This window comes from Citrus sinensis, chromosome 3, assembly GCF_022201045.2.
Source record: "Citrus sinensis cultivar Valencia sweet orange chromosome 3, DVS_A1.0, whole genome shotgun sequence".
NCBI classification, from domain to species: domain Eukaryota; kingdom Viridiplantae; phylum Streptophyta; class Magnoliopsida; order Sapindales; family Rutaceae; genus Citrus; species Citrus sinensis.
In genome coordinates this window covers 42017402-42029270 of record NC_068558.1, presented here as the reverse complement: position 1 = coordinate 42029270, position 11869 = coordinate 42017402, and the positions used below count along the sequence as shown (strand labels likewise).

The 11869-nt window shown below is 34.5% G+C and overlaps 1 protein-coding gene across 5 annotated transcripts; it reads left to right on the top strand.

The window, feature by feature from the left end:
- The first annotated feature begins 4937 nt into the window (after positions 1-4937).
- Positions 4938-10686, top strand: LOC102618918 (uncharacterized). Of its 5 annotated transcripts, none has more exons than XM_052437456.1 (6): positions 4938-5200; positions 5895-6068; positions 6597-6676; positions 6844-8763; positions 9583-9724; positions 9830-10686. In XM_052437456.1, the coding sequence occupies exons 2-6, from the start codon at positions 5900-5902 to the stop codon at positions 10543-10545; spliced, it is 3027 nt and encodes a 1008-aa protein (XP_052293416.1). In that variant the 5' UTR covers positions 4938-5200; positions 5895-5899; the 3' UTR covers positions 10546-10686. The 5 variants fall into 5 exon arrangements, with proteins under 5 accessions (XP_052293416.1, XP_052293414.1, XP_024954480.2 ...); XM_052437454.1 differs by having other exon boundaries at positions 4940-5200; positions 9824-10686; XM_006480105.4 differs by having other exon boundaries at positions 4941-5200; positions 5916-6068; positions 9824-10686.
- The last annotated feature ends 1183 nt before the right edge of the window (positions 10687-11869 follow it).

The following is an 11869-nucleotide window of genomic DNA, read 5'->3' as shown; positions in this document are numbered from 1 at the left end:
CTCCTGTAAAACGCATTTACGCTTTATCAGGATTGTTACGTTCCTCAAATTACGACGACGTACCTTTTTGACTTTCGTTACTCATTGACTGATGATGATGGTGGTGGTCCGCGAGAACGTGCTCTGTTACGTGTTATTTGAGGCATTAAAAATAAAGTCTAATAATACGTTGTTATCAATTTAATATTTTAAGTATCATTAAATAAATAATAAAATAAGGTATTAAAATCCCTAAATCCTATTGCTTTACCCGACTCTGCTGCAGCCAAGTGGAGAACTAAAAATATTTAACGGCAAATAGGACTCGTAAGCTCTTTTTGGTTTGTGATTTGATACCGATTTGACTCCACTGGCCTTTTTCGCAACTTTTGATCATTCTCCGTTGTGTCTCTTTCTAATGATTAAAATTTTTGCCTTTAAAATAAACAAATTTTGTTGCTACTTTCTTCCTAATATCGCTCAAGTGCTTAACGAACAAACAAAACAAAAAATCATTATTCAACAAAAATTACGTCATCCGATTCACCTCCACCTTCGACATTGCGAATTTAATTAATTAAGAAGCAACGGTGCGGCAAAAGGAAACGCGAGGCACAAGTCGACGTCGTTTTCAACGGCATGTGCTCTCTTAATGGCCGCTTTTCAGGGATATAAGATTTGCTCTCGGCTTAATTGCGTGGCCCATCGAGATTTTTTAGCTGGATTAAGCGAAGTGACAAAAGTTTACAGCCTATCAACTATTCAACTCTCCAAAAAAAGTAAAAAAAAAAAAGTTTTTAAAAAATTAAAAAGTTCACAGACTATGATCGATCACCCTAGGCTCTAGCCCCTAGCTCAAACGTTTATTTCGCTAAGGCCTGAGGACTCCTTAAAAGTCAAAATAAGCATAAATAATTGCACAAATAAAGTTGTAGACCATTTCGCCATGCCCTGGGGTTTCTGTCCGTATAATCTTCTTTTCGAGAGTATATATATATATATATATATATATATTATTTAAATTTAGTGTAAATATAGTCCAAAATAAAGTTTGTACAGCAAATGCGATAAATTGATTATTTAAAAAAAAAAAAAAAAAGCTCTTATAAAGGAAGCTTAGTGATGGTTGTCATTGCTGATATTTTTGTGGTTGCGAATAAACTGAATCCAGATAAATGGAGTCTGGTCTGGGCACGGCCTGCTATAAATATGGGTAACAACATTTTGTTTTCTAAGGTCACGGGTGGTTGGCAGTAGGCCCTGTCTGTGTGTATCCTCATTTGTGCCAAAAATATCCTGGCTAAAGCTATATTGTCATTCTCAAATAAATATTTGAAAATCAGAGTCTCATTTTCCAACGAACAATTCCTTGATAATTAATAAATTTAGTTGTCACGGCATGTAATATTATAGTTGTTGTTGATCGCGTCAATTTATTGAAGGCGCGACAATTCCATTATCGTCACATTTTTATTATAGTTGTAGATGGTATGTAGAGGAGTCAGATACTCTGATCTGCCTTTTTTCTTTTTTGTTTTTCCTCTTCGAAACGCTAATCAAATTCTAGTTAAGATCGCAGATCTCAGTCCTAAAAGTAGTAGTATCAAAGTAAGGTTTTATTTAGGATTATTGAGGTGTTGTAGTTGTGAAAAAAAATTATAACTGTAAAATAAAAATTAATGTTGTAAGGATTATTGAGGTGTTGTAGTATTAAAGTAAGGTTTTATTTAGGATTGAAATGATGTAAGTCTGTAACTGTAAAATAAAAGTTAATAAATATGTAGTAAATATAAAATTTTAATAATAATTTTAGTAAAATTATTAAAAATATAATAAAAATTTTATTGTATAAGTGAAAAATTATATCAACATAACTTTTAAACTAAAGTAGTTATCGTTTACCAAATATTTTAATATTATAACTTTTAAATTACAGTTGTTCAATCTCAAGCGCACCGTAAGCAGAGGCGGATGTAGTGTAGGACTAGTGGGGGCTCAAGCCCCCACTGAAAAAAAAAACTCATTTTTGTTTAAAAGAAAAATTAATAATTTTTTAAATAATCTCTATCATATTATTAAATAGTCTAAGTTTTTTCAGTTTCTACAACTACAGTAGAGAGAACATTTTCAGCAATGAAATTTGTGAATAGTGAACTTCGGAATCGGATGAGAGATAAATGGATAAATAATAATTTGATTGTTTATGTAGAAAAGATGTATTTAGTAGTATTGATAATGATTCTATTGCACAACGTTTTCAGAATATGAAATTGCGTAAAGAACAATTGTAATTGTGTTATCAAAAAATTTATATATTCAAGTTTTAATTTTTATATTTTATTATCATTTAATTTAGCACCTGATAAATTATTTTTCTAAATACGCTGCTGACAGTAAGTGTGATCACCTCACAAAGTAAGTATAAGCAAAACAAGGCAGGATGGAATTGCAGGATGGGGTTGTTTTGATTCATACTGACAACAACATTTCACCGTAAAACCCGCGTTAGTTGAGTGTCCACACCCTGCGGACAATGGCGAAACTTTGGGTCCTTTCATTTGGTGCAACCAAAACCAAAAACGTACCCCCCATTCCTAATTACCGAATCAATCATATATAGACAAACCCAAACTTAAAAAAATGTTCCCTCATTTCCGTAAATTATGTTACTAGTCAATTTGGACCATTGCTCTTTGTCGTTTCATTAAACATCCCTTTTACTTTATTTGTGACTTTCTATTATAATTCTCATTTAGAGAAGCGAACCCTTTCTGTCTTTACCCTCACTCAACAAATCCACGGAGATGAAAGAATCCAACTCAATTTGCTTTTTAAATAAATGCGCCAGGTGCAAAGGGGTTGTATCTCTGTGTATAAATAATGGAATCGAGTAGTCTATCTTAATTATGGGGTATGGTGTACTTGTTGATTTAAAATATTATTGCATGACGGGGTTGCTGTTGGTGTTTGATAGTAGACCTTAGTTAGAATAAGTATATGGTTACATTTTCTAATTAGGGTTGGTGGTATCAGGTGGAAAGATTTATAAATATAAAGCCTCGAGAAGTTTTCATTTCGTGCATAAATGTGATATTATTTTTTATTTATAAAAAAAAAAAGAGAGAAAAGAATGAAGGAATGATAATTCTCAGTCAAATTTTAATAATGGAACTAAAATAGTGATGATAAGCCTTCGGTCATAATGTTGGTTAATAGAATATATAGCACGCAATTAATAGCATATTAAACTTCATCCAATTCAAACCGTTGCATGTTATATGATGGTCTCGTGATATTTGGGCGATTTTATTTGAATTCAAAAGTAGGGAATGCAAAATCATTTATGTTTTCGAAATGCAAAACAAATTTTGGCTGTCGGGAGTAGGAACCTGACAATAATGATTAAGTTTTTTTTTTTTAATTATACGAGTTTATTATTTATACTATAACTTAAATTATGTGAGATTATATCCGATATTTATAAATTAGATTATTATTTAGATTAATTTATATTAATTTTTATAAATTATTGTTTATATTTTTAACTTTCACTAATATTCGAAGAATGTCTACTTATTTAAATTTGGTTAAAAAAAATTACCTCTATTTAATTATATATTATAATTTAAAAAAAATCATGCTCATGATACATTTGTGAGGGTTAGAAAAGCTTACCATTCGGCCAAAGGCCGAGTAATGATTAAGATCTTAAAAATCATGAATAACGAACCCATATTTGGATTAACTGAGTGAATCATTACATATTCAAAAACTCATCAAGTTCTTGGTGTCTTTTCCTTTAAATGCCCACATTTAATCCGAGTCCAAATCATTGCACGACTGTTGAGGTGACTTAACATGTGACCCACCAAATGAGAGACGGGCGGAGGCTGGAATTGCCTTTGGAGCTCTTCAATACCTTTTGAAATGTACATTCTTGAAGAAAAGAAATTAGCACCTCTTATTTATGATATAAATTTATTGCATGTCTAAATTGATCATGTTTTTTTTTTCCCCCCAAATCTCAAGAGCATTAATTTGGCACTAGTTTAATTTTTTCAATAATTTGAAAAGATTGAATCTCTTTCTTTAATGGAGACATGACATGAATAAATTTAGATAATTTTTTGTTTACTTTTTATATAGAATTTTTTTGGGTTATAAATTAGCAATTTGACAAAAATGAATTAAATCCTCCCATGATATCAACTCACCAAAACTTTCAAAGGTCATTGATCATAGATTATGGATAAACAAAAATCTTAACCACCCCATTTTTGGAACATAAAATCTTTTTGGAGATATATCATAGTTTCTTTAAAAGAGGTACAAAATTTTGGCTCTTGCAAATTACAATCATATGGTATTATATTTTTGCAATATAATATTAAATTATAATATATTATAATATGATTATACTATAGTTTAATCATTAATAAATACAAATAAATTATTTTTAAATTTTTATTATTTAATAATAGTATATTATTAAATTATTTATATATTATAAAAATAAATATATAAAATATTTATGTACTACTTAACTTAAGAGATTAATAATAAAATCATAAAATATTAGTAAACTTAATTAATATTTATTTAACTTTTCAAAAAAGTAATATTAAGTTAAAAAATATTAACGGCTTAATAAAAACCTCATTATTTTACATTAATAGGCATTAATTATTTTGTCTTACTCCACGCCATTTGTCTCAAATATCCAAACCAAATTCACGAAAAGTTTATTCAGTTTTATGATCCTAAAAAATAAATAATAATACAGAGTAAAGGGGCACCAAATGATAATCTTGTAAATAATCAATATCACTCCTCGAAATATTTTTTTGCGCTGGTTAAATAAAAAAAAATTAATATCCGAATTTCTTTCTGTCTCAATTATTATTAATTGATTTATCTGATCCTCTCCCCACTCCCTTCGTAATCCAAACACAGGAATGAATAACAATTAATCAAACTCATTCAAGTCCGACACAATTTAGTCGGTGGAAAGTGGACAGCGGAAAGCAAGCTCCTCTAACTCTCTCTAACTCTAAGCAAACAAAACTCAACTCTCTCTCTTCTTTTTTACGCGCACACGCACACTTCAAAGGACAGCCACGGATCTTCCCGCCGACGTCATATTCCGGCGAATCTCCGATCACATTCCACGCGTAATGACAGTTCGCGACTCTACTCTCTCTAGTTCTGCATCATCCTAAAGGTACCGTTTTTTTGCAGTGTTTCAGTTTTAAACTGCAAATCGAATCTTGAAGATTTGTTTTTTTTCTGCTGTATTTGCAGGTTTTTTTTTAAATACAGAGTTCCACTTTTCGCTTCGGTGCACTCTATTTTTTAAAAAAAGAAACTTTTAATTTGCATTTTTGCAATAACTTCGAACTTTTTGTTGAAATTATAACTTTTTTATCAGCTTTTTGATAGTGATTTTACAGTTTTTTTTTTTATTTGAATAGAAAAATGCAGGTGCCGGTTTTATTTCGATCAGTGCAATTTCAATAAACGAAGTAATTTTGGTGTAATTGAGAGAGCTACTAGAATATATATATATATTTTTGATGTGATACATCATCTGAGAATGTCTCTTGAATTTTCACCCTCACTGATTCAGCTATTCGTCTCTCTTTAAAATATTCCTCTTTTCTTGTTTTCCTTTTCACTCAAATCAAGGCCTTTTTTTTTTGTTTTGAGTTGATTGTCTTATTATTTGCACTGAACTTACAGCTTATGTTTGAAGTGCTATATTAGTTGTTCGCTTGGCATCTGTGTGTCTTACGGTTCTGAAAGTTTTGGCGTTTTACTCAGTTTTGGTTAGCTTCAAGCCGAGAGTTTTGGTTAATTTTAAGTAAATTTTAGTACTTCTAACTGAACTTCCTTGTTTTGATTTTCTCTTTGTTAAGTACGTATGACTGTCAATGTAGGTGTCGAAATGAATGGGATTCAGAGTACAAAGGCTCAGAATATAAATGTAGATAAACATGTTGTTGGATGTCTGGGAAGAATGGTTAACCTTTTTGATTTGAGCACCGGCATACCTGGCAACAGGCTGCTTACCGATAAGCCCCATCGTGATGGTGACTTCCTTTTCCATTAATATATATTTTTTCTGTAATTTTTTTATTAAAATTTTAATTACCATGAGCAATGCTTTCCTAGCTCTCGATATAAACATTTGCTTCTTGATCCTTCGTAACTTCTCTGGTTTTATGTGAGAGAGTTCAATTTATTGGTGGCATATTTTGGAGAGTCATTTTGTTCAACCCATTAAGTTTCTATTTTAAAATTAAAATTGTAACAGTTTATTTCTGATTATTTGTCACTAAAATTTTGTATGGGTTTGATGTTGACTGCTCTGTACAGTTATTACCCTGCTTTCTCTCTCTCTCTATCACACACACACTCTACCCTCGTCTTTACAGCTCCACAAGTGAGAGATGGAGATTTAAAAATAGTGTCTTCTGACATTAAACCTTTTCTTCCAACTCTTCTTATCCTGTTTTCAGAAATTGTGCTGGTTACTTATCTCATGTATCTTCTGCTGTGTATTCTTAAATTATTATTTTGATCTAGACTTATTTGACATGGAGTTAGTTGATTGGCAGGTGCTATGCTATCAAGAAGTCAATCAGATGTGGCTAGAATAGTGACTTCACCCCATGCAGATCAGATAGAGGATAAACCGGTAATTTGCATTTTACTTCTTGGTGACTATAATTATATGCCTGTGAGAAATCAGATTCCGAGCATACTTGTCTGCATTGCTCACATTTGCATTATAATATTATATTCTCATCTTTCCTGATCTGTGTTGCATATATATATTTTTTTTTTGGTTGGGGGTGTATGCAGGTTGTGTCTGAGTTGAGGAGAACTTCATCAAACAAGAATGCAAATGGTACACCCATGAAGACACTCATAGCACAAGAAATGTCAAAAGAAGTAGAGTCTAAACATAACAGACCTAATGTGGTTGCCAAGTTGATGGGGCTTGATACTCTCCCGCCGCTGCAGTCTAGATCAGCTGCTCAAAGAAGCCATTCAAAAGGTTATTCTCGGCATTCATTAAGTCATTCGTCGATACCAGTGGACTGTTGGGAGCAAGATCGTGTCTTTTTAGACAACCGAACTCAAAGTGAAGTTAATAAGTGCCAGGAACAGAATGAATGCAAGGATGTGTATGAAATCTGGCAACAGTCTCAAAGAACAAGTTACTCAAGAGATAGTTCAATGCAGAAGGGAAGGTGCAATGAAAATATAAGTGAGGCAAAGATGGCTCTTGTTCGTCAGAAGTTCATGGAAGCAAAACGTCTGGCCACTGATGAAAAACTTCGTCAGTCCAAGGAATTCCAGGATGCGTTGGAAGTTTTGAGTACCAATAGAGATTTATTCCTTAGATTTCTGCAAGAACCGAATTCATTATTCTCTCAGCAACTGTATGATTTGCAGACTACTCCTCCACCTCCTGAGACAAAACGGATTACTGTTCTAAGACCTTCAAAAGTAGTTGATGACAAATACGAAGGATCAGGAGAGAAGAGTGATAAACAGGCAAAGAATCCAACCCAGATGGTTCATGAGACTGGGTGGGAAAGGAATAGCCCGGTGTATTCTCCTGTATGTTCCAATCAGAAAGTCAATGAAAATCCTGCTCAATCCACACGGATAGTAGAAAATCCTGCTCAATCCACACGGATAGTAGTTCTGAAGCCTAGCTCCGGGAAGACTCACAACATCAAGGCTGTAGTTTCTCCGCCTTCCTCACCCTCAAGAATATCACATGGTGAAGGCTTTTTTGAGGAACCTGAAGAAGATGAGGTGCAAGAATCAAGAGAAGTGGCAAAGGAGATCACAAGGCAGATGCATGAAAATCTAATGGGTCACAGAAGGGACGAGACTTTACTTTCTTCTGTGTTCTCCAACGGCTATGTTGGTGATGAGAGTTCATTTAACAAGTCAGAAATTGAGTATGCAGTAGAAAATCTAAGTGATTCAGAAGCCATGTCACCGACTTCTAGGCATTCATGGGACTACATCAATAGGTTTGGTAGCCCTTATTCCTCTTCCTCCTTCAGCCGTGCTTCATGTTCTCCAGAGTCATCAGTTTGTAGAGAAGCAAAGAAGAGACTTTCTGAAAGATGGGCAATGATGGCATTGAATGGGAATTCTCAGGAACAAAGGCACGTCCGCAGAAGCTCCAGTACATTGGGTGAAATGCTTGCTCTTTCTGATACAAGGAAACTAATGAAATCTGAAGATGAGGGTATCAATATGGAACAAGAACCAAGGGGATCAACTTCATGCTTCACTAGCAATTTGAATAAAGAAGAAGGCTTGGGTGATTCTCCTAAAAGTCTTGTGAGGTCAAAGTCTGTTCCTGCATCGTCTACAGCTTCTGGTGCCAGGCTCAATGTTGATGTTTCAGAACCTGAGTTTGGGAAAGCACAAGTGCCGAAGGAGTTGACTAGTACAAAGAGTTCAAAATCATCTTTAAAAGGGAAAGTTTCAAGCTTATTTTTCTCAAGGACTAAGAAATCAAGTAAAGAAAAATGTACAGCATCACAATCCGTGGATGGATGTCAGCCTGTGACTGCCGATACACCTGGGTCTGTGGGGTATCTTCATGGAATGGTTAGTGCCAACGCATCTCAATCCGTTAACAGTGGTGGCCGTGGAGAGTGTTTGTCCCCTGGTCTCCGCAGACCAGCAAGCTTAACTTCATCTCCTGATTTAACTGGCAGGAGTCAAAAACAAGGCACGATTTCTCGGGAGGTATGCTAATATTCTTTTATTCATTTTCCATGATCATTTTGTTTTCTTTCCTCATATCTGGTATTAACTTGTGCTGCTATTGTTTTCATTAGGCATAATGAGCCGATGTGGGTCTTGTAGTTTTCTTTTTCCTGTTTGTTCATATACTTTGACTCCTGTCCTTCTCCAACAACTTTTAAGTTGACAATTGCAACATTTAAGAGAAATAATGACTGTTTATGCTTCCACCTGTTTGCCTCCTACAATATTCTTATTGATTTTATTCAAATTAGATGCTGATACATACACCATGCTCATATTTCTTTCTCTTTCTTTAGCCAAAGGTTTTGTTTTTCATAGAAAAATGTAGAATGTGTAACCATTATTTATTCATGTGCAACTATTTCCAAGCTTTTAATATATTGTGACAATTTTGTCCTATATGATATGCTCTCTCAAAACTATATTTGCTTTAGTCTGGTGAATGGAACATCCTAAGAACTAATTAGGATATGTCAGTGTCATATATGGAGTAAGTTTCGGAATTTTGTTTTATCTGTGGTTGTGGGCATGACAAAGATTTGCCATACTCTCAGTCAATTGATGGTCGTGCCACTTTGTGTTTAGCAGTAAGTTATTTAATATGCTGTCAAAACTTTTAAAAACAAAATGTAAAAAAGTAAGTTCTTTAATGTCCTGTTGCATCAGCTGATGATAACAGTGCAATGAATGTTGTCATTGTGGCAATAAACTAAACTGAGATTTTGCATTGGTTGTTCTTTGAACCTTTAGTTTCCAATGATTTGTTTATTTATCAAGAGTTGTCCTGACAATTTGCAGGTGGACTTGTCTGTGGCAAAACCTGTGAATGTAAGTGAAAATCAGGACCAGCCAAGTCCAATTTCAGTTTTGGAACCACCATTTGAAGAGGATGACAATACATTTCCAGAGTCTTCTGGCAATTTCAAGCTAGAGCGTCCTGGTATATTCTCAAGCAATTCAATCTGAATGGTTACAGTATTCACTTTTTTCTTATAAATCGTATCTGTTCTAACTTTCCTATTTGTTTATACCTTTATAGGAGCAGAGGTGAACTTTAAGTCTAACTTGATTGACAAATCACCACCAATAGGATCAATTGCCAGGACCTTGTCATGGGATGATTCTTGTGCAGAGACAGTTAGTCCGTATCCATTGAAGTCCTCATCAGTCTCCCCGGGAGCTGAGGAAGAACAAGATTGGCTGTTGCTTGTCCAAACACTAATACAATCAGCAGGCCTTGATGGCAGGGTGCAATCTGACATATTTTTCACCAGATGGCATTCACCTGAAAGCCCTTTGGACCCATCACTGAGAGATAAATATACTGGCAATGAGAAGGAGCCTCTGCACGAGGCTAAGCGAAGACAAAGAAGATCAAACAGGAAGCTCGTATTTGATTGCGTCAATGCAGCATTGGTGGAAATTACAGGTTATGGGTCAGAGTCAGACAGGAGCATGAGGGCCATGTCATGTAGTGGAGTGCAGGACATGCACCTAGAGGGTGAATTACCCATGCTGGTGGACCACGTGTGGGCCCGAATGAAAGAGTGGTTTTCAGGTGAGGCGGGATGGTTTTGGGTCGATGGTGGGGACAGCAACAGCCTGGTAGTGGAGAGGGTTGTGAGGAATGAGGTAGTAGGGAAAGGGTGGTCTCATCAAATGAGAATGGAGTTAGATAGCTTGGGCAAAGAAATTGAGGTGAACTTGCTGGAAGAGCTTGTGGATGAGGCTGTGGTTGATTTGACAGGTAGGGCATTATGACACCCTTCTAGCTGCTGTGTATTTTTTTGTAACTCAATAATAGAGTGCATCCATGTAATTTTTTATTTTCGACAATGATGGTCCCACCCATATTTGTTTAATCATGCCAATGTGTCTTATATCAGTATTTATTTAACAGTATATCTTCAGTTTTCATGCCGCATATAAATATTTCTGCCAGCTAACATTGTCTTTTACTGTCGGATGATCCTTAGTGCGGAGCGGCTCTTTCGGTTTTATTTTTAACCTTGCAGTAATTCTGTAGTGATCAAAGATCTTGAGAAACAGCCGAAAACTAGGTGCTTGTTTTCCGAGTAGTTTAACTGGAAATGTCAGTTGATTTTTCACACGTAAAAGTCATCTTCGACTCCGAAACAGAGTGAACCCAAATCGAATCTACTCGTACTAGCGGATAATCAAGAGCCGCCACATTGCCTGGTCCAAACTCGATAAAATTTGCTGCGATGTCCATGACATCTAGCGGCCACTGTTCGTGATATTAATGTTTTGATTGAAGTTTGTATTTATCAATATCGGGTCTCTGTTTGAATTAATGAAAGAAGCATTATTTGAGTGGCTCAAAACATTGTGCCAATTTATTCCCACTTACAATTTCTCAGGGTGATAGATTGTTTACCCCACAGTACTTATTCGCCCCATGGACCAAAGGCATTACTGTCTTGCATGTAGTGCCAGTACCAGTTTTAATGCCTTCTGCAGCCATGCGTGAACTAAAGGATTACAGGGAGAGAACATGAGAATGAGGAGCCAGTGGAGAAGTAGTTCTCTTATCATACGATTCACAGCTTAACATATTGATTCTCGAGTTTAAGCTCAACACACCGTACCAAGCTCGGTACTATTTATGCTGTTTAGTTATAATTATATTTTAGAAATGTAGTATGACGGTGCACTTCACTTACTAGCCACCAAATAGATCAAGTGTGGTCGTGAGTTTTGGAACTTGGAATCACATGGGTGTGTTCATTTAATATGATCAAAGGTTGGATTTTTTCTCTTTAGATAGTGTAAGGAAAAAAGTCTTTTGGAGTTTCAATGATATATACACATTGAACTAATGGAATATCTCATAAAAATAGGCGATTTTTTATTTTTTATTTATTTTATTTAAGAGATATGGGGTGGATAAAATTCTTATATTTTTTAGTTTCTTTTTTTTTCAAAAATTAAATTTAAGTAACCGATTCAATAAAACTCTTATAAGTTATTTTTAAATTAAATTTTTATTTTATTTAAAAGATATGGAATGGATAAAACTCTTATACTTTTTAGTTTCTTTCTTTTTTTCAAAAATTAAATTTAT